The sequence below is a fragment of the Urtica dioica genome, chromosome 8 (genome assembly GCF_054948205.1).
Source record: "Urtica dioica subsp. dioica isolate 48M chromosome 8, U.dioica_male_clone48M_v1_H2, whole genome shotgun sequence".
In the NCBI taxonomy this organism is placed as follows: Eukaryota; Viridiplantae; Streptophyta; class Magnoliopsida; order Rosales; family Urticaceae; genus Urtica; species Urtica dioica.
The window spans coordinates 40,218,121-40,241,771 of record NC_142763.1 but is presented as its reverse complement, the minus strand read 5'-3'; the positions used below and the strand labels follow the sequence as shown (position 1 = coordinate 40,241,771).

The 23,651-nt window shown below is 35.8% G+C and overlaps 1 protein-coding gene across 2 annotated transcripts; it reads right to left on the bottom strand.

Moving 5' to 3' along the window:
• Positions 1-14,496: 14,496 nt before the first annotated feature.
• On the bottom strand, positions 14,497-23,029 carry LOC149389795 (pre-mRNA-processing protein 40A-like). Of its 2 annotated transcripts, none has more exons than XM_089622892.1 (29): positions 22,931-23,029; positions 22,649-22,705; positions 22,488-22,550; positions 22,188-22,397; positions 21,904-22,089; positions 21,758-21,825; positions 21,601-21,670; positions 20,678-20,730; positions 20,539-20,596; positions 20,076-20,434; positions 19,647-19,716; positions 19,469-19,561; positions 19,321-19,389; positions 19,146-19,223; positions 18,605-18,691; positions 18,463-18,497; positions 18,251-18,356; positions 18,088-18,168; positions 17,908-18,000; positions 17,742-17,795; positions 17,553-17,669; positions 17,311-17,409; positions 17,087-17,134; positions 16,864-16,956; positions 16,211-16,318; positions 16,042-16,106; positions 15,818-15,920; positions 15,417-15,704; positions 14,497-14,864 (listed from the first exon to the last, which is right to left on the bottom strand). In XM_089622892.1, exons 3-29 carry the CDS (start codon positions 22,524-22,526, stop codon positions 14,727-14,729), a joined length of 2,868 nt encoding a protein of 955 aa, XP_089479018.1. In that variant the 5' UTR covers positions 22,527-22,550; positions 22,649-22,705; positions 22,931-23,029; the 3' UTR covers positions 14,497-14,726. The 2 variants fall into 2 exon arrangements, with proteins under 2 accessions (XP_089479018.1, XP_089479019.1); XM_089622893.1 differs by having other exon boundaries at positions 22,488-22,546.
• Between the last annotated feature and the right edge of the window lie 622 nt (positions 23,030-23,651).

Genomic DNA, 23,651 nt, shown 5'->3' with positions numbered 1-23,651 from the left:
CGTAGGAGGTGTAGGAAAATTAGAAAATAAGAAATCATATACAAAGGAGGAATTTAGAGAGAGTTAGGGAAGAATGGGTAAGTTATGTACAAACATTTATTAACTGTGATGATTAGCTAGTTTTTTTATTGAATTATGGATTGGCTGTAGATGTATATATTATTTTTTGTATTGAAGATTATTTTCAGGTGCTAGTATCGTGTAAAAACAGATTTTGGATTGAAAAAAAAAAGATTCTCGCCGCGGCGAACTATACTTCTCGCCGCGGCAAGTAATTCGAGCCGCGGCGAGAAATATTATTCGCCGCGGCGAGAAAAGATACCGAGAGCAGCCAGATTAGAAATCTTAGCCTCGCCGCGGCGAGATTTTTTCTTCGCCGCGGCGAGTTTTAAAAAAAAAATTCATCGCTTTCCTACAACAGATATTATATCCGTTGTAGAATCAACTCGCCACGGTGAATATTACACGTCGCCGTGGCGAAATTCCCGCCGCGGCGACGTGTAATATTCGCCGCGGCGAGTTGTTCTACAACGGATATTATATCCGTTGTATAAAAATCTCGCCGCGGCGAAAATTACATGTCGCCGCGGCGGGGATTTTTTAATTATTTAGAAATTTCACAATGGATGTATACTGTTGCAGAAGGTTCCACAACGCTTAGATATCCGTTGTAGAAAGTTGGATTCTACAACGGATGTTGAAGCGTTGTAGAAACCTCTTGTATTCTACAACGGATGTGGAAGCATTGTAGAAACCTCTTGGATTCTACAACGGATATTTAAGCGTTGTAGAAGCTTCTACAACGCATGATTCTACAATGCTTGACAAGCGTTGTAGAATCATTCCACAACGGTTTTTAAGCGTTGTAGAATCCTTGTTTTGTAGTAGTGACACTAGGTCAAATGAGGACCTAGGTGCCAAAACAAAAAAAAAACGAAATTGAATAGAGAGAGAGAGGAGAGGGGCGGCCAAGCTAGAGAGAGAAGCTCTCAAATCTCTAAAACTCTGATTAATAAACAATGAGAATGAGGCCTCTATTTATAGGGGAGGGATTACCTTCAATAAGGTAGTTTCCTCTTCTATAGAATATCACATATTCATGAGCAAAATATTTCCCTTTTTCCCTTAGAGTCACTCGGCCATAGAGCATCTAGAAGGCTCTTGGATTTGTTTCCTTTTATGTTTTGCTCTCTCCTTGACTTAGTTGGCCGCCCATATTGATTTCCTCTTTTTCTTTTGGCAAGTATCTTGATACATTTGTGCACAAAATATTCTCTCTTTCCCTTGGGTAGTAGACGCCCATATTCAATCTAGAAGGGGCTTCTAGAAGCTCGTTCATTTGTTCGTGACAACATGAAAAAGGCCCATTAAGAATTTTCAATAAAATTCTTATGAAATGAAATTAATTCACAAGGCCCAATAAGACTAATATTGGCCGAGTGATACATGTCATTAAATGACCTTGTCAAAAAATTTATTGACATTCATTTCATCCTATGTCTCAAAAGACAAAAATACCCTTTTGACAATTTTCGTAAAACTTGTCTCGTTCTTGTTTTGACTTAGCTTCAAGTTTAACTATTCCTAATCGATGTGATTCGTGACAGTGACCTCATGGATCCAAATGAACAAAGCTTGAGCTAAATACTTGGACTCAAAAGTTCACAAACCTTTTCCAGGATCAGCTTAATGTCAAGTGACTCCACTAAATAGTTGACACTGAAAATCTCTCAGTTCAAATGAATTTATTTTCTACTCAAGAATTCAACCTAATTGTAATGAGTGGATCCACAGAATATTATCAGTGTTTACCCTTCATGAATATCATCAGCAAGTCGGGATTTACAAAATTACCATTTTACCCTTCTAGCTGTTATTTCCTCAACTCCTTTGTATCTTGTGAATAAGTTAGAAACAATGTATTGACGAGGAGCAAACAAGTCACATTGTTTCATCCAAAAGAGTCAAGACTCAATTTGGACACTGGCCAATTCATTTATTCACGTTCTAAGGAACAAAGCATGAGGTGACATACATTGCATTTCAGCAATCTTGTACATGAATTCCATATCTATGAGAACTTCACAAAGTTACTCATGACATTCTCACAACTTAGTACTTCACCAATAGGCTGTTCGGAATCACATAGTGAGTCCGAACTCTGACTTTCTGAAATGAGAATACTTGAGCTGTGAAATGGCATGTCTCATTTCAGGATTAAGGTAAGCACGATGCAATTCATACGTAGTGATTCGAGACATAAGAGGTTAAATGGTTTATTCTTATTTTGTCTCTAGAAGTGCACTGGTCAATTCAGTACCTTCGGAAGATACCTAGAAGAACTATAGAGTCTCCAACTCTCAATGCCCCATAATCAGACATCATAGATTCTCCTAACAATCGTACTGAGGTCAATAGTCCTTTGACCCTTAGATTGCGAATATATCTTTTTAAGCAAACTACGAAGAGTTTGTTCATGCATATCTACATTTGTCTCTTCGTAAGTTGTTAAGTTTGCTTATGGACTAAAGACTAATGTTTTATCATAAAGCTCCAAACAGACAAGGAAGAATGAATGAACGTTTCAACTTTTTATTAATGAATAAGCAATTACAAGCAAGAGTCTTCATGAGACTTTATTACATCAAATGTACAAAATAAAGACTACAACTCTTCTTGCGGGCACCATTGACAACACTCCCTCGCTGGCTTGAGTGTCATCATCTTCTTGCTCTCTTTCTTTCTCTTCTTCATGTGTCTCTCATTTCTCGTCATCATGTGTCATTGGTCCTCTCTCGTCATAATCTCGTGGGTCTTTATTCTTTGGAAAGATCAATTGGATCTTCTCGTCAAGGCCCTTGACATATTGGTTTATCTTGTCAATTTTGCCATATATGTCCTTGAGATCAGACTTTATAGTAGCCATTTGATTCTCCAAAGCTTGCAATTACTCCTAATAGAATGAAAAAACATTTCAATATATACCATTTATTAATATTAATGTCAAAAAAGACATGTTTTTATTGACATTCATGTCAATAAAAACCTGTGTTTATTGACATGAATGTCAATATTCATGTCAATTATGTCAATAAAAACTTGTGTTTATTGACATGAATGTAATTACAGGTTTTATTGACATGAATGTCAATAATTATAAGTTTTTATTGACATGAATATAATAAAAAGACGTGTGATCTATACTTGGGAATACTTGTCAGTACTCGTCGGTGGCACCTTCGAGGCTTCTTTCGCCGCCACAGTGGATTTCGTTGACTTTTTTCACGACTATCGACAACTCTTCCTTTTGCCGCCACAGTTGTGAGCGAAGTGGAGTGTAAACAATCTGGTACATGAATCCAAGAACATGATGAATAAACAATGGTGATACATTAATCAAAGGACATTATACTAGATTTAACTGCAAGCTTGAGATATCGATTTCTCGCATCTTTAACGCAGAAACGTTAAACGTAGATTTTCATCGGAGCATGAGAGGAATGACGGTGTCGGAGACTTTGTGGCAGATTTTTTGCTCCGAGAGGATGGGAAAAGACTCGAATGCCCAAATTTGAAGAGGCAAAAAGAAACCTGGCAATCTCACCTTACTCGTGTCCCTTGACCTTGACTTCTCAATGAAGGTTGAAATCTTTTCATGGAGGAAATTCCAAGCCACATTTTCCCAAGGGTATCGACTGAACTCGTCCAAGTTATCCACCAACATGACATAGTTCATGTTTGGTACCTAAACAAACCACAATCAAGTTAGACATTCAAAAAGGTTTATCGAAATGCAATACTCATAATTATTGTCATTACCAGACAATTCGAGTTGTCGGGAATGAGCACGTTCAACAAAAAATACAGTATTTTAAACTTTGCCTTCTTCTCTGTCTGCCATTCTTCGCTCTCGGAGACCAAGGACTACACGACGTCCCTCTTATTTAAGGCACCCTTGTGGAAGGTAGTTTCGTAGAGACCGTCCTTAACAACTTCTGAATAAGAACATTTAGTGTAGTCGTCAACAAACCGCAAGCCGATGATCTCCGCAAAATTCTCCTTACTAAATGACCGAGGTTCACCGCCAATTTCAAAAAACGAAGCATCAGAAGATGAGTCCTTGTATTGTCCAGCTCGCGAGATAATATGGTTGACTATCGCTGAAGAATTGGCTATCTCGGGGACGTCAAGAAAATTCCCAAAACATGACTACCTGAATATATGGTCCTCTTCCTCGGACATTGATTTCTTGATGACCTCATTGAACTTCTGAATACCACCCAAAAAGTTGAACGTAACCCCGGTAATTTGGTCATCGTCCAAGACTCTGCTCCATCCCAAAATTACAAAAAAAAATAACTTAGAACATGATAACCTTGAAGCAACAATGTCAAACTTGCCGGTTTATTGACATCCATGTCAATAAACCAGCTACTGTCAACGGTACCCGCATAACAAAACACATGTTATCAAAATTGGGAAACAACGGCATTGTATAAACACATGTTTTTAGTAACATCTCCATTTATATAATCAACATCAACAGATTTTTCTTCAACAAAATCATGGTTCTACAACAAATACAGTTTTTCGGTGCGGATGACTTTTGGGTGCGACTTTTCGCACCTAAAAGTCGCACCCAAAACTACTTTCGGGTGCAACTTTTTGCACCCAAAAATCACTAAAGTCGCACAAAAAATTTCGCTGATTTTTTTAAATTTGGGTGCGAAAAGTCGCACCCAAAAGTTTATCATACCTTTGGGTGCGACAAAGTCGCACCCAAAAGTCCAAAACATACCTTTGGGTGCGACAAAGTCGCACCCAAAAGTCCAAAACATTTGGTCTAAAAATTTAGCGGGATTTTGTTCCCTCTTATTTGTTTTTTTTTTTTAGGGATTCCCTCTTATTTGTTTTCACCAAAGAATCGGGAAAGGAAAAAAGAAAGAAGAAAAGAAAAGAAGAGAGAAAGGGAAAGAGAGAGACCGAGAGAATGAGAGAGAGAGAGAGAGAGCCGAGAGAAGAGTATCGGCCGATGGAGACCGAAAGACCGAGAGAGAGGAAGAGAGCGAGGGAGTGAGCCCGCGGAGCCACCGAGACTGGGCCACTGGACGCGCGCGCGGGCTGAGAAGAAGTGAGCGCCGCCGCGAGCCGCTGAGCGCGCCGCCCACGAGGAGACGCCAGAGACCGAGAGAAGTAACGTCCGGGAGTTGATTTCGCGAGCAAGGTAAGGAGATTTCATTCTCAGCCAAAAATTTCGAGAGTAATGATGGCAAAACTGCTGGGAGTCATAAGCTTATCTTTGTGGTTTTTTTTTTTTAATCTGAAATCAACATTTTTGCCTTGTCTTTTTTATACTTGACAGCTGTTGATCGCTTCACTGTAAAAGCTTTAATTTTTTTTTTTTTTAATTTGCTTTTAGTGAATACCAAAACTGTTCGAAGTACAGTAAAGAAAATGCTTGAAGTCACAAGTCATAATTATTTTGTTTCTATTTACAGTCATGATTTTCTTTCACTGGTTGTTGAACATGATCAACAAGAGAATATGTTGGTCTAGTTTGTAATTGAACATGAATGCTGGCTTTGTAATTTTTGGCGAATGATTTTAGGTCCATTTTGAAAGGTACTTTCTGGTGAGAGCCGAGGAATCTGAATACGAGAGAATCGGGATAATAAACACGAACCCGGTGGCAAAGACCTCGATAGACAATGGGCTATCCGAGAAAGGCAAAAGGCAGAGCTTGAGAGCGGCTTTCGATCTCAAGGAAATGGGCGCTTGTGATAACGGCTGTTGGATTTGGCCTTCCATCACTCAGAGAGCTTATCAGACCGCCGAGATCATCGCTGCCATTAATGGGATCACTCGAAGGTCTATTGACAAACATGTTCTTGTTGCTAGTATTCTTTTTTTGCTTATTACCCTTTTAATACTTTACAGATCAAACAAGGGCTCTAAACTAGGTTCGGACGATATGTTTTACTTTTTTGGGCATTTTGCTTCTCTTGTGTTCAGTCCTTGTATAGTGTTTTGCCTTGCAAGTATTTTTGCTTTCTTTGGATCCTTGAACTTAGGGCTAATTGTTGAAAAAAACATGCGGTTAATTACTTCTTATTATATCAAATCAAAGTAAAAACCTACTAACTTAATCGTGTTTCTCCGTTGTTGTAGCTATATCGTGCCCGAGTATAGCTTTCTCGACGCCCGGGGATTAGGCTCTTACGAAGGAAAGAGCCTCGAATACGTCTCGGAAGTAAACGCTCTCTCTCTCTCTCTTTCATGCTTGAATGTGTGACATGTGGATATGAACACCAAATCACCTCTGCCTCGTCACCGCCCTCAGCTCCTATGCCTCATCGCAGCGATCTGCTCCTCCATTCAGGTTCTGATTTTATATTTAAAGAAAGAATTTGTTCTCAAGAATTTTTGCTTAATGTGTGTGTTTTATTGCTGAGTGTGTGTGTGTTTTATTGCTGAGTGTTTGAACTTGCTGAGTATGTTTGGACTTTGAAATGACTTGTGTGTATGTCTGAATGTGTTTATATATTTGCACTGTCGAATACCTTGTTTCAATATTTGCTTTTATCATCTTGCTAGGAATTAGGATATAACGAATGTAAAACATTTCGAAAGTTCCAGCAATACTCTCTGTATATCATTTATCCTATTTTTTTTATGTTTGTAAAATATCAGCGATGTTCTTCTCGACACATTTTAACCCATTTCATTACACATTGTATCTTCCAATTGCTCTGATGCAATCTTGGCTGCTGTTGATTGATCCATATTTATGTGAAACGTTGTATTGTTTTCTTTTTCGTTTTGGGTTGAGAACAGACATACATAGATTTCGAGATCTCCGAGGGCGAGCTGGGAAAAACGAGAGAGCTGTACGAGCGTCTGCTAGACCGAACCAAGCACCTTAAGGTGTGGATCAACTACGCCAAGTTTGAGGCCTCTGCGACGGAGCATATCAATAACGGCGGAGACTCTGCGGAAGAAGACTCGGAAGCCCGTATTCTGGAGCAGAAGAAGGAAAGCGTCCTGAGAACAAGAAGTAAAACCCGAATATTTCTTTAAAGGACATTTAATACTCCATGCTGATAATGATTTCTCCTTTTGTTTTTTTTTTAATTACCATGTGTCTTATTTTCCACGTTCATGTGTATCAGGATTGTTCGAGAAGGCTTTGAAATATTATGTGGCTTGGCTGCAATGATTCTTATTAACGAGACCAATCGCTTGAACTTGTGAATTGCTATAACAATTTTTTTTATTCAGTGTATTATGTGTATTATGGACCATTTAGGTATAATTTTTATTTTTCAATTAAGCAATTCAATATAACAAGTTTCATTCAGCCTTTTATTTTTAATTGCTTAATTGCTTATAACAGGTTTCATTAAATTAAATCAAATCAAGTAATGTCATTTAATTGCATTTTATTTTATAAATAAATTAAGAATCAAAGTCACTTTCAAATCAGATGACAACTAAATCACAGTTAACAATTACATTTTTCAAATATTTAAAGTCACTTTATAATAAAGCGACGTCTAAAGTACTATTTTTTTCCCAAAACTGACTATCGGGTGCGACAAAGTCGCACCCAATGCTCTTTTACCCGCCTTTTCCACGGATTTTGGTGACATTTTAGGTGCGACTTTAGGTGCGGAAAGTCGCACCGAAATGTCGCACCCGAAAGTCAAGACTTTTGGGTGCGACTTTTCGCACCCAAGACTTTTAGGTGCGAACTTTCGGGTGCGGAAATGTCGCACCCAAAGTCGCACCTAAAGATATCTTTGGGTGCGAAAATTGACTTTTGGGTGCGAAAAAAGTCGCACCCAAAGGTCTGTTTTGTACTAGTGTTTTTCTTCAACAACATAAAACTATAATCAACATCAACATTATAATCAACTTCAAAAATAATCACTAACCTTTTGTTTTTTATCATATGACTTTGTAATTCTGGGCTTCGCCGATGGTTTTTTTATGACGAAATCGTCAAAGGAATCATCTTCGGATACCACATTGGTATCTATCTTTGGTCGCTTGGCCAAAAACTTCGGCGACTTTGAGATGGTGGTCTTTCTCTTCTTCTTTGCAACGGGCAGATTCTTCTTCGCAACGCTCGGATTCTTCTTCGGCACGCTCGGATTTGACCCATCGGCGCCGGGATGGGACACCCGAGGACTTCTACGCACCACCGGGGGCGATTTCTCAGGCGACGGTTTGGGTTTCTTGGCGGGGGATTTCTTCTTAAGGTTTGAGTTTGTCCGGTATTTGGGTTTGGGATTTGGTCAAAATGGGTCACGTTTTAGGGTGTTGGTCTGGTGTTCGTCGTTAGGGGTCTGGGTGTTCGTCATTTTGGGTGGTTTTTGCCGAAGAAATGGAGAAGAACTGGAGAGAGAGATAGAGAGAAGCGCGGTGGGTTTCGGTGAGGTCTGGGTGAGAGGCGCGGTGGGTTTCGGCCGAAGAAATGTAGAAGAAGAAGTGGAGAGAGAGACAGGCGCGATGGGTTTGTTTTAGGGTTTCAGTGAGAGAGAGCGAAATGGAGATGATGAAGAGAGGTGCGGTGCGGCAGTGGGTTTGGACGCTCGGTAGAAAGAGAGTAATTTTGGACGAAGAAGAAGAAAAGAAATGATGTTTGGTAGTTTCTCATTCCAAATAAAATAAAAATAAAAAGGTTTCAATTTTCTTAATAATTATCTAATAAAAAGAAGCTAAATTGAAAGGATATAAATGTAATAACTCAGTGCATGTAATCATATTTTAGGATTAAAATGGACTTATTTGATTTTGGTCCAAAATCATTGTAGAAGTCGTAGAATAAGAATAATCCATTTATTTATCGGATTCCTTATTTAAAAAGACTAATTGGGATAATATATTAAGCACGAGAATTATATATATATATATATATATATATATATATATATATATATATATATGATCATGTACATGTAAATTAGGGGAAAAAATGTCCTACAAATAATCAAATAAAGGGTTAACATTTATTCAGCATACTCAAAACCCTTCTAGTCGATCGATATACGATCAAACAAAATGAAGAACTAGTACACGTACATTATATAAATAAATATTACAAATATATATATATATATATATATATATATATATATATATATATATATATTATCCTGTGTCTATGGGTTTTGCTTCTGTGTATAGATATAATCTGTATGAGCAACCAAAGTTCTTCTAATCAGACACTCTTCCTCTCCAACTCCTTCACAGCTCTCCCCATTACCAATTAATTTATCGGCTCCTTGATTATCGACGTCCTTGAAAGAAAAAATACATTACATTAAATTTAAATCAAACCACTGTGTATAAATCAATTGATAAAGGTCATATAAACAAATTAAAATAAAGCAGATTAATTACCACGTGTCCAAATTCCATTGGATTGGAGGAAGCCGGAACCGGCCGAGCCTCGCAGATCGCTGAAAAGAAGAAGCAAAGAAGAAGAAGAGACATGCAAAACATTGCCATGAATTTTGGTGAAGACATTGTTTTTTCGACCAGGGTTCTGAGTGATTTTTTTTTTTTTTTACTTGTTGAGGCTATTAAAGCTTTGTTGAGATGGAATTTATAAGACATTTTGGTGTAGGTCAAGGGTAATATTGTACTTTGTGGAAAATCCTAGATATAAGATTCTCACCTACACTATTTTTTTTTTTTTTTTTGTATGATATTTGTAATTAATAGTTCATTTACTTGACACACAAAAAGGAACGTTGTAGAAGAAATTAAATATAAATTATTATTGTCATTTGACTATATTGGCCCAATCATTCAACCATTTTGATCGAAAAGTACTCAATAGGATTAGTCAAGCCTAGATATACACACTTGATAAATCCAACTGATTTGGGTCTGGAACAAAAAGTATTTATTTACCTATAATATCATAGAGGAATATATATATATATATATATATATATATATATATATAAAAAATTAACCAAATGGGTTGAGACTTGAGAGTCTAAATTCCAAAGTTGTTTATTATTTAAAAAAAAAAAAAAAAAAAAAAAAAAAAAAAAACCGCAAAAGTTGGTTGTATTTTTTTTTTCTGTATTGTCCTCCCTCTTCTATCAAGAAATTCGGATATAAATTTAATTATCAATTTTAATTTATTGTCTGTTTTTAATATATTAAAAAAAACTATAGTCTCTAATAAATTTATTACTAATGCATAGGTCTCATTATTTTTATAAGAAGATAAAGTGAATTTCTATTTAATTTTAAAAAATTTCTCTTTTTATTTTTAAGTTCAAATGGAATTGAACCATATCTAGTCCTACTTTTAGATAGAAGAGGCAAGTTTATCGTTTAACTAATTATAAATAGCTACATATGGATATTAAAGAAGGTGCGTAGAAGTTGCTTATTTTTTATTTTGTCAACGCGTATGTGGATTTATATGAAGCCATGACAAACATTAAGATTATATTAATAAAATAACTATAGCCATTCGTGTATGTGTGTTGACCTATCTACCCAAAATTTGTGTAGAATTGGATTTCTATGTACCTTTGCTCATCCGTAAATGTTAAAAACCTATATAGTTCTCGCATGTTGTCACGCAAACGACACAAACAAATCATCAACATAGTAGTTTTGGACATCTTTAAAATGAAACTATATATTAATGTTTTGAGGAAATATATGGAGTTAAGTAGTCGATAATCCATGACACTGTTGTTCAATCACCAAATACTTGATGTATAATAGTTCCATTTTTTTTAAGAAGGTCACAGTAGACTAATTAATTAAGAGACAAATCAGCCCGAAAATATTTTGTAGCACGAGTCACGATTTCACACGAGCCCAACCCAAAAGCATTAAACACCAAAAAGTGTTTTAAAAGTGTCATGTGTCAAAAAGTGTATGGATTGTTCAAATTCGTACTCGAGCTAAATAGCAACGCTCAAATCAGCCATAACTTCGTTTTTACAAACGAATGCAAAAATGAATCTAACAAGGCATCACCATCTAAAAGAATCCAACTACAAGAGCTTTTCTAACGAGTTTGTAAGCTACTACATTACAACTTTTGAGATAAGAGACAATATCTATAAATATATATATAATAAATAAATAAATAAATTCATTCGTAAGAGCACAAATATCCACTGTAACAAAGCCAATTTTCATGTTTGGGGACTTCTCAACTTGACGAGATTCACCACCACTTAGCAATCTGATTTCACCGAAAGTCTCATTAAACCACCTTTAATGGCTTCCTTCAAGCTACGCAAAATGGCAATAACCTCCGCCACTAAGGGGCAAAACGGCTCGACAAGAGGAGCAATAAAAGCCTGCAAAACATAATCATCATTACATGGAAAATACCTCACACACTGCACGTTCACTAGGACAAATTGGGTCTTTAGCTTCGGACAACTTTCGGATATGACTTGTCGCATCCAAATGTCTGATTTGGAATTGGATGTGACAGTGTCGTATCAAAATGTCAAATTAACGAGCGGGATTAAATTCCCCCCTTTATTTTGTTCATTATATGATGTGGCAATCTGCAGAGCATTGGATGCGACTCATCCAAAAATTAGGTCTAACTGATTTAAAGCCTTTCTTCTTCCTCGTCAACTTTCGAATGCAGGCTCACAACTATCACAATGGGGTACATGGACGCCTCAACAATGTTGTCGAGGAGCAATAGGCCGGAGAGGAGTCGCACGGAGAACTTCATACTTGTCTTGGAACCCAACCGACCAATTGGTAAGATCGTCCAGGGCCTCCATTGATGAGTTGTGCACCCTTTTGTTTTGAAATTCCACACACTCCAAAGCACCACCACGAAAAGCTTGAAATCTCGTTAAGATAAAATAGACTTGATATGAATAAGAAAGCCCAGAGTCTCCTCATTATAAGTCTCTTTGATCATCCTCCACCATCCAAGGATCTTCCACACTTGGACATTCTCACGACAATCCCATAAGGCATAACAGGTGGATTCCTTCCCTTTGGTGCACCTCGAGCAAAAGGGTCGATCTTCACGCCTTTCTACGCAAGATTCCTGGACGTCAGGATCCAATCAAGGCACACCCTCCAAGAAAAGTTTGGATCTTCGTGGAGATCCTAACTTGGCACAAGTTTGCCCCACCAAAGTTTCGTCTTTTGAGAAGACGACCTCCCCAGTCGTGAGATGGTGTCACAAACAAACCAATATCTGTTTCTCACCGAATATGCTCCATGCTTAGTAAAGTGCCACACACGAATATCTGAAGCCGTCGTAGAAGAACCCGGAATGTTTAAAATCTCAAATATGTTATAAATCACCTAGTATTAGCTAGTAGACGGACCATTGGTTGAATAGTGCCTTTCTTGAATCGATTCTTTCATTTATTTCGATTTGGTAGCAAATATTGTATCATCTTGATGGATATTGTAAACATCTAAGTTAGGCAACGTTGAAATAATACATATATATATATATTTGTGTAAATTATTTCACACACACACATATATATAATACACATATACATCTATGGTATATATATATATATATATATATATATATATATATATATATATATATATATATTACATTTTTAGCCAATTTTATTTTTTATTTTTGAAAATTTACTCTAAAAGTTTACAAATTTGAACAAAAAAATTAAAATTTGCCCCCTCCCCCTAAATTTTTTTTTTTTTTTGTCAAATTTGCTCCTCCTGGTTAGTTTTTGTTTTTGCTCCGCCATGTCATGATTTGTTTTATTATTTAAGCACCCAAAGAAAAAGCACAATGATACTTATCTAATCATACCTCTACTTAGTTCTCTTATCGATTATCAAATACTTCAGGAGTTCAAAGGAATATACACATGAAAAATAAGTTAGCAGTGTTCTTATGTATTGTGAATGGAAACAGCTAAATAACTTTTCTTTCTTTTTTTTTCTTATAAGACAGCCAAGTAATTACATGCACTAATGATGTCCTCATAAAGTATTATACCAAAATTGACATCACAATGATGTGGTTCGGTTTTGAATGATTCAGAAACCAAAGAGATACACGCCAATAGATATATTGCATGGTCTCAGTCTCATCATGTAATAAATGTATCACGAAAAGAAGGCAACTATTATTTTCATTGTCTCTTTGCTTTAATGAATAAAGCGAAAAAGTCAAAAGCTTTTTCCATTTCTGCTATTATTTATAGCTATGAAGGTGTATAATAAAATAAAATGATAAACTGATAAACTGATAAAATAGAACGCTATTCCATTTTTACATAAAATAAATCGTTCTGTTGATGGGGTCTGAGTATGGGGTAGAGAAAAGACTAGGAAAAGCGTGACAATCTGTAATTAAAAATAAGGTTCAATATATTATATTTGTTGATTCATTTACTCTCTCTTATTAAATTATGTTTTTCACGTGGGTGTGCGTGTCATGAAGAAGCTTCTTTTATTGCCATTTGGTTCGTTTATTTTCACGAGTGTCTTGAACCAAAGTAGAAATAAAAGTTTAGTAAATAGAGAAATCAGACATTAGCGTAGTTTATACGTCAAACAAGTTTTTAGTGGTTCATATTTCACAAGAGTAGATGTTTATTTATTTATTCTGAGCTACTCAAGATGAAGATTCTATCTTAACTAGAAACTTCCAGAATTAACTTTGTGTACTTTTCATATTCGAGCATAAATATTTAACTTTGAGATATTTACTTATTTAAAAAACTCTCTATATCTATACTATTAGACTTATGTAGCTAAAATTTCAAGCCCGTGATTCTAACTTTGACGTGGCGTCAATATATATATATATATATATATTCTGTGAAGTGTGAACATAAAAAACCGAAATTTTTAATTAATGTGAACATGTTGTTTTCCCAACCCCAACCTACCTACCAATATGAAAGCAACCAGTCGATATATATATTTGGAAAGATGGTGTATTTTGCTATACCAACCTCGGTAATATCAAGTTGAATTTTTTTTTTTCACCTATTCTATATCACATAATAAATTATTTTAAATCATAAAACAAATTATTTCTACAACATACTCCAGATGCACATACATAAAATTGTGAAAGGAAAAGGTAAAGCCAAAAGTATGCAAAAATGAAGCTTGGCATGCCTTGTTTCATAAGCAACAAAAGGAAAGTGGTTTACCTTGGAGTTTAAGGAAGTCGTTGGCCTACAAGCAAAAAAAAAAGATCAAGGTAAAACACTAGACATGGTTCTGTGAGTGACATACTATGCTCAATTTGGGGACGTTGTTGCTGTAATCAAGGAAGCAATACCAAATACACCACTTGAAACATCAGAAGTGATCATAGCCGTAATTGTACGTACTAGTAAAGAACTCAAACGTAAAAACGTTATCGACCGCTCTACCACTGAGCTATTGAGGAACAAAGGGAGGTTAGATCTCATAAAGTTCAATTCTCGTTCTCAACCCATGCCCAATATGAGTTAGAAGTTTAGTATTATAATATACCATATTGAACTGAGAATTTATTATTATGTGGTACAAATTATTGATTAATTCAGCTCTTCCAAATAAATATAATTGTCTAAAAAGCTTCATACTTGCATTTAACCATAAACCAATAGAGGTACTCTGACACACTATAATCTCACTACATTTCTAAATAAATAAATTAGAGGCTAAAAACCCGGGGGTCAAGAAAAAACAAAAAGAAGAGTAAGCAGGATCGAAAAGGACTACCGATCTTCCACGCCGTTCCCGAATTCCCCATCTTCGAGGTCCGCGTGATCGGCGTTCCTACGAGAACTGTGTCGATGATCTCTTCTGTGCCTTCTGTGTCTGCCTTCATGGTCCGATTCGGTAGCAGAAACGTGCTACAATACAACGAACAATGCATATGTTACTCTCTAACATTATCGAGAATGTTAAAATTGTAATTTTATTGTATGATATTTTCAGTATAAATAGATGGTTAGGCTGACTTATTAGGGTTCGCAAGAGAATTGATTTAATCAGCAGCTTATCCTAGTGTGGTGGTCTTGGGTGAAGATGCTTATTTCAGTTACAAAAATGTTTTGATTAATTATTAAGCATTATATAACCGGTTAAATTAACCAATTTTAGGTGAAAGTTAACCTTACATTTAATATCTACTGAAATCATTTCGATTAATTGAAATAAACCGAAATTTTTTATTAAAAATTAATATGCACTCAAGGCAATTATGGTTCTTTAGAAAACTGTTTCTGCAGTTAACCTGAACGAAATTTGTTGGTTCACGGTTGGCCAAGTGATTGAGTTTATTGTCAGTAAGAGTATCTATTTATGTTCTCACATTATCCCACTTCTATCAACTTAACTCGAAATCAAATATGCATAAATGTCATTTAAAAACGTAGGGTAAATTTGTCATCTGACATACATACCGATCGATTTCTCTTGTGGCTGCTTCCACTACCTTCGTGGGAGGACTTCTTAGACTGCACGGTTTCATCACCGTGACTCTCCGAACTGTGATGTCGCTTCCTATGTCTTCTATGACTCGGCCTTTTGGTCTCTTTGCTCGCATGACTTTCGGTCAAATCGGCGCTCTCTTCCTCCGTTTCATCTCTCTCCAGATGGTCGTCCTTTTCTCTCGACCGTCCCGACTCTTTTTCTTTCCTATGCTTGGCCTTGCTTCGCTCCGGTTCGTCTCTCTCCCTTTCTTTTCTGGCCTGCAAAGCATGAGATTCAGAAAAAGAGAAGTGAAACTGAAACACATCTCAGGTAGTTTTTGTGTGTGTGTGTGTACAAGGAAAAAAAAAGAGCGTTTATACGAATTTTGTACTTTCTCGTCCTTCCTTTTATGATCTCTCTCTTTTGCCTGCTCTTTAAGTTGAGTCACATAGTTCTCGAATATCTCCTGGCACAAGCTCTCATCGCCAACAGACCTGAAATACATAATTTGATTATAATCAAGCATTAAGCATTTGTGAATATTAAAATAAATAATAAAAAAGAACAAACATATTCGAGACAGTGTATATTACACGAGGTAACAGAAAAGGTTACCTATACTCTTGTCTATGTTTCAAAATCGATTTGCAGTCCTCCCAATCAGAAGATGCAGATATCTCCTGCCGATAGTAAAATTTTAAGCCACGTTACTAATATGGTTAACGGTTTATAAAGCTGTTAAGAGAGTTAAAGTGGTAATATTTTTATATCAACAGTAATAGACCTTAGTAGAGGATAAAAGATGATAGAAATCATCTTTAAGGCGTTTATGCCTTTTGGCTTCTTTCTCCTCCTTTTCACAGATTCTTTCGAGTAGTTCATCAAATACCATCTGCAATGCAAGAACATAGCAACTCACATGAGATCATATCGGCTCAGTTTACTTCCACTGGAAACTAATCAATAACCTATATGATATTCTCGGGATTGTCGGGAGAATTTCACTTGAGTTGCAATAAGAACGAAAGCTTCTCAAACAATACTTGATACTATGACCAGCAACAAGATAAACAATTTGATAGACAACATCTTCTCTTTAGGATTAATATGGTCTCACAATCGCTACAGCTTGCAAACTCAATGTTTGAACCCCCAAAAAAAAATGAAACCAATCAAATATTTGTATACTTTATTGTACTAATTCTTGATCATCATCTTAAGTAGCAAATACAAAAAAAAAAAAAAAAAAAAAAAATACTAGAAAATCAAATTACATGAAATCCAACAAATCTAAAAGCTTTATACTATCGGATAAATTAATGGAAACTACAGACAAAACACCTTCTCTTTTGGATTAAATACTTTCATAATAATTATCCATGGAGACTTGACTTTAAAAGAATATCGAACCACAAGATTAAGATTGGCCAGCCGTACCTTTAAATTGACATCGGAAACTGTTGGAGAGCCGATTTCGCTCACAATCACATCTTTGAATTCATCGAATGTCCAGACCGATGTCATCGAAATCTGAATATTGCAAGATTGTTAACGCTTACACATGTTTAAGTATGTGAACATGAGTAAAAAAAAATAATAAAAAAAAAAAAAAAAAAGTAAATAAACTATGTGAACACGAGAAATATTGACTAACCAATACCTTTCCTAACTTGACCGCATCCTTGACTCTTGTTTTATCGTCCTGGAACTGTTAAAAAGTGAGAAAAAAATAATCTAGTAAGAAACTCACCAGATTTAATTTTAAGCGATTTTGACTGCTAAATTACTTGAGAAACAAGTAATTTTAACATGCAAAAAAGTTAAAATTACTAGTAAGAAACTCAGAACAATGAATATTATAACATGCAAAAAAGTTAAAATTACTTGTTTCTCAAGTTGTTCGACAACGTCATCGTATAAATCCTTTGGAGTTGAACCAGAGGCGTTGGATACAACTGCTAAATATGCGGGCAATTCTTTAACCTAAGCCAAAGGATGCAAAAAAATAAAATAGAAAGCAAAAGCATTGAAACGAGTATAGAGATCAAAACAGAGATCAATCCCAACAAAAATCTCACTAAGAAATATTATTTCATTCGAGTAAAAAAAAAAAAAAAAATTCTAACCTTCATACAATAATCACGCCAGTGAGTTTTGAACATGAGATCACCGGAGGCAACATGCTCATCCATTAGTTTTCTAAAATCATCACGATTTTTACGTTCTACTTTTCTTAATTCTTCCTACATCCACAGAAAGATTGAGATCAGAACACTAATCCAAGAGAAAATAGATAGCGAAAAACACCAACGAACCTTCTGTATTTTCCTCTGTTCCTCTTCTTCCCTCTCCAGATCATTGATATAATCCTAGGATGAAGTGAACATTAGCAGTGAAAATCAAGCATAAAAAAAAATAAAAATAAAAACAAAATATTAAAAACACACACATTTCAAAACAAGGGGTGGAAAAAATAATTACCTGAAAGACTTCCAAGCGGATAATTTTCTCGAGGCGAGAACATCTCTCATCAGCCTCCAAGCGGTCTTGAACTCTTCTCCACTGGCTGTTTGCCTAAGAAGAGAAGGAAAATATAAAGATAAAAAATCAGATCAACACAGAGAATCTATGAATACAATGCACTGTTTTCAAAAGAAGTACCTTAATAAAGTCACAAGACTCCAGATACCGCCTGTACTCTGATTTATTGCGTCTATGTTCCTCTTGTGCCTTTGCATGTTCCTGACCAAAAAAGACACTTGGGTTTTTACATGCTTATGATACATATCTTCACCAGTAAAAGTTGACTTATTAGCATACTTACCTCTTTTTTCACTTCTTCAATATGGTTCTCATAAATTTCCTTTCGCTCTCTCTCTCTTTCAACAGCTTTAAATCGCTCGTCATTTTCGAATAAAATTTCTGCTTTACTGAAAGTAGTTGAGAATTATCAAAGCAACAAACAATGGTAGTTCAGTAACCACATGTAAACAAAGGGACCATCACTAAGTATTATCATGTAAAGGAAATACAAACCTCCATTTTGTAGAAATTGTTACGTCCTTAGATTCCTACCAAAGAAATTAAGTAAAAAAATAAAATAAATTAAGGGTAAGAATAGGTACACACTTGTGCATAATGAAGGTAAACGAAATTTCAAAACCAACAGAGAACATACTTCCAACATTTTTTTGAAGTCTTCTCGTGCCTTTTTTTGCCGACTGCGTCTTTCTTCTGCATCTTGCTTTTTCTTTTGACCCATAAACTACAGTATTTTATAAAATAAGATAAATCAGAAAAGAAAATACAAGCATGAGATTATGAATCGATTACAGATAAAGCTAAAGCTAATAGATTCCAAAATTTTATCCATAACTGCAATGTTTCAAATTGAATACATAATTACATATTGTTACATGATAAATTATACTGAACCACCAAGAACTAGAGAAGGACAACAACTATTTCGTCTAAAACTGATGTCACCATTCATTATAAAATCAAATTTAACTTTCCTCAAAGCATGGGTTATATATTTTGTTGGCAACACCAAAAAAATAAATTATTTTGTAATTTTTATTCCCTTTTCCCGCTGGGGGCGGGTATTCTATATAATTCCGGTTTCTTTAAAAAAAAAAAAAAATGGTTGGCAACATGCACAAAATTGTGAAACATGCATCATAGAAACACACCAAAAAAAACAGAAAGAGAGAGCTTACCTCATTAAAAACTTGCTTTCGCTCTCCAAGTGTCTTCAAAGCACCATATCTTTTATCATTAATTATTACTCGCATTGCCTGATACAGTTAGCATAGAGTCAAATACAAAACAAACAAAAAAAAAAGATTACTACATACAGATTCAAAATTTCAAAATTTTAGATTCTACAATTACCCGATCCCAGTTCCAATCAGACCCAACATTAGCAAACTCCAGCAGTGCCATGAACGCAGTTTTTGCCTCCTGGAAAGAAGAAAATAATGAAAAGAATATTCTAAGTTAAAGCAAATAGACAGAATATAATATACAAGAAAATCAATACCATCTTATCAGCATAAACTAAGGATTCGCGGTCAACTGATTTATCTTCTGGAACATCTTTAGTTTTCTCTCCTATAGCCTCATTTGAAGCATCCTGCAATAATTGCAACATAGATTGAGTCCATAAAAATATAATAGAAATAGAAAATTATCAACAATGCGAAATAAACGGATAGTACCTCTTTATGGTGCACAGAAACTCCATTCGGAGCAGTCATTGTGTCCTGAGTTGAATTAATGGAACTATTCCTACGAAATTCAAGACAAACAAATTCTCATCAAAGGGCGTGATGTAAGAAAGAACAAAATAAACCTTAATTGTTGTTTTATCCTATTCCGTTTGGTTCTAACTCCTATCCTGAAATAATGAATCGAGTTTGTATAGGCATGTTTTATACCACTATTGAAATTGCGTTTCTGACTATCTATTCTAGTACTTTGCTCAGTTCATAAAGTATTCTACCCAGTTTAATGACAGCTACCCAAAGTTCAGGAGATCCTTTCCTGAACTCATGCCTGTTTATGTAGGTTTTACTGTAGCTAATTCGTGATTGTACACATGCTAATTAAATAGAACATTCACGAATGCAGACTAGGAGAAATAGTACATTGATTCTGTGACTGCATTGGTTGCGGTGCCCACAATATCAGTGACAATATCAGATGTTGCAAGAGCATTCGGAGTCCCGGATCTTTGGTCTGCGTCGGCATTGGCTTCTGAAGCAGACGCTACCACAGGTGAGCTTGATGATCCCGAAACAACCAAGTCTTTCCGTTCACAAGAAGCAGAAATAGGCTCTTCTGTGGAAGTAATAGTTGGTGTTGAGCTTTCGGGTTTCAAAGATGTATCTGGATTAGATGCGGACCCAACAGCCAGAGAAGAGCCGGACTCTGTGGCAGAGGAAGTTACAATTGGAATACACAGCTTTTCTTTGGAAGATGCGTTCATGGCTTGCTCACGAGCCAACTAGATGCGCGGTGGAATAAAATTATGAAAGTATAAGCAACTAAAGGAGGACCATAAAAGGTTAAATTATTTTAAAATTGGGTACAATAGTAAAAGGGTAACACCTTCAGCTCCTCAGGGATGACCCATTTTGATTCTCTGGTTACTTTGTTGTAGTAATACCTGGGACACACACACATGAAGGCATTATAAAGAGTCACTAATTACATTAAAAAGGTGCAAGTAATTGAGAAGAATACAGACTTTTTTCCATCAGGGCTAGTGAATTCCTTCCAGTTAGTTGATGCATCAGCCCTCTGTCAGAATGGCAAATATATGGTGTCACAACTTTAAGGAAAGAGCAGATCGTCCATGTCAATACATACATTTAGTCATTAATATTAAGCAAGAGTACAAATATATAGATAAAGCTAATACTATGGCGGAATATAGCTCCTCCGCTGAAAGATTATCCTTAAGAGTATAGGCTTAGATACGTGAAGGTGAAGATATAAATTTCACACGGGACGAGCGTCAAAATCAAGTGATGTGTATGACAAGAGTTTACTAACATTAAGGCTAGACAGTAGGAAGAGCTAGCGGCAAAGGCCCACAGCACAGCATATATCTGTAATCACCTTTAATGCTATGGAAGTCACGTAAAGTCACAATACCTCGGAGGCCCTTGTGAAAGAGAATACCTTGGAAGTTAGAACCTTAAAAAGCATATGACACAACCGCCAGAATAAAAGTGATTGATTGAAATTGTTGGGGTTTCCATTCGACCAAATGGCGAACCGTAAGTGTTCAATCTATAGAATAAAAAGAATGATGACGTGCTATTTCATCCATCAGAAACGTTAATATTTATTAGTTTTTTATCTCTCTCCTTTATTCCAAATGTCAAATTCGACTTTGTATGCCGACAGAAAAGTCTCCTTAAACTTATGGAGAAAAAAGGTGAAAGTAGCGTAACCTCTTCTAAAACCACGATTGCAATGTGAGTGAAGCTAATCGGTGCAACACAATGCAATTTCAACGCTTAAAAATTATAGGGCATATGGAGTTAGACTCGAAGTCGCACAATAACACTATTTTAATTTTGCGTGTGGTATTGCCTTACTATGATTTGTGAATTACAGTTTTTAGTACCAAGAAAATGACATGAAACCAATTCTATGATTCACCTCTATTGTCGTCATCAATTCTATGGGCTTCTCCCAGCTCGATAATCTGGTCCTCCGATTGAAATAGTATCTGAAATATTTTGCGCAACATAAAGTTTATTCAATAAAAATGTACAGACTAACCACGAATTAAAAAAAAAAGAATCGTAGCAATTACTTTCTTCCATCGGCAGACGTATGTTCTCTCCAATCAGAAAGAGCCTCGGGAGCGAGGTTAGTAGCCACCTGGATATTCAAAAAATTCATTATATGGATGTTTTATATCACAAAGTTTTTTTCATAAATGACAAAGGAATTATGTACCGAGTTAGTAATGTTTGCGATAGAAGGTTGATCGGCAGGTTTACTAGAGACACTGTTCGGACTCTCTGTCGATAATGTCGGGTGTCCATTTGAAGAGACATTTGGGGCGTGCATTTGAGGCAAAACGGGGTATTGGTTGTTATCGCCGAAGCCTCTTTGCATTTGACCATACAGAGAAGGAGCAAACTACAACAAAGAAAGAAAAAAAAAACTATAAAGCCAACAGCTCGAACCGAACTAAAAGTCTATCTGCGGTGATGAAAAACCACCGAAGAAGAACTTACGGTGTAGGAGGAAGAGAGAGGCATTCCCGGGCGGCCGGGATTACTCGGAGTGAAGCCGTTTGCCGGCGGGAGAATCTGCTGAGGGAAATGCTGCATCGGTGGAGGATAAAACGGCTGCGGTGGGACGTCTCGCCCGATGGGCTGAAAATGGTGAGGCGGGCCTGGGCTGGGCCCGGGCACAAACTGCTGCGGCGGAACAGCGGGTCGAAACTGCATCAAACAGTGTTTATTACAACGGGTTTTTATAGTGAAAGAATATATACACATATATATACATGGATTAGAAGAGAAGGCATTTACTTGGAAAGGCATGGGTGGTAAGCTTTGAGGAGGATCCATGGAAGCAAGCAGACTATTATCTGGCTGTGTATAGGATTTTAGTTTCCAGACCAAAAAGAACATTCCCACACATAGCTAGAATCAACGAATAACTCAGATTGTAACATCGAATTTCGCAATACCTATAATTGGGGGTTATTGATCATTACAGTAAAATCCCCAATCCTGTGATAAGACGACTGCAAAAAAAAAACATCTCTAATTTATGAGCAATACTGAATGCTAAATGAGATTAAAACCGTATAAATGTAGAAACTTTGGCATTCAAATGAATGATGCTATAGGCAAAAATTTGAAGAATTAGCCATCGTATAACCAGCACTGTAATCAAAAGAACGACGCTACGGAGTACTTTGATACATACAAAACCCTAAATCTGACGATCAAAGGCGAGATCATTTTACCTGAAACAAATGGCTTTTAAGAGGGTGAAGCGAAAGATTTTTCCGTTGGAAGCAACAAAATGCGAAAGTCTTGGGATATACTGAGAACTAAAAAGTGCAATCAATTTAGAATTTTGGATACTAATTTAATAAATAAAAAATTTGAAAAGACTAATTTAATAAATTAAGCGAACCATAAGTGGAAAGATGATATCAAGTTTGTTTTTTTATATTCATTAATTGCAAAATTTAAAAATTGTGCACACTTTCTTCTATTGTTGGAAAAATATCAATATTTAAAACGTATAAAATAAATAAATAAATAACATTCTATTAAAATATGTAGCACGCTTCACTGAATCTGTGTACAATTCTAACAAAAAAACAAGAAAAGGAGATCTATTATAATTCGAGCATTTACTCACTCTTACAAACTATGAAAATTAGTTAAATGAAGGAGATATTGAATTACTACCATCTGATGATCATAAAAAACTACATAGACACAAATCTAGCATGACTCATAAATTAGCATTGTAAAAAGCGACTAATCAATCAACCATCCAAAACAAAACAAAATAAACTATACAAGACTAAAATATATATAAAAAAAAATAATAATAATAATAAGAGCTTAAAATAAAAACAAAAAATAAAAAGCAAATATGAAGTGGACGCTACATTGTACACATGTTCCTCCGGTGGCTTCGCTCATGTAATTTTTAACCAACTACAAACTCTC

What these genes read in the sequence shown, in the direction of transcription:
- LOC149389795 (XM_089622892.1), bottom strand. Translation starts at nt 22,526, where the DNA reads ATGGATCCTCCTCAAAGCTTACCACCCATGCCTTTCCAA. An exon ending in TCGCAAACATTACTAACTCG is followed by an intron (nt 21,826 to 21,903) that starts GTACATAATTCC and finishes TTGAATATCCAG; the next exon opens with GTGGCTACTAACCTCGCTCC. An exon ending in AACAGAGGAAAATACAGAAG is followed by an intron (nt 17,670 to 17,741) that starts GTTCGTTGGTGT and finishes CTGTGGATGTAG; the next exon opens with GAAGAATTAAGAAAAGTAGA.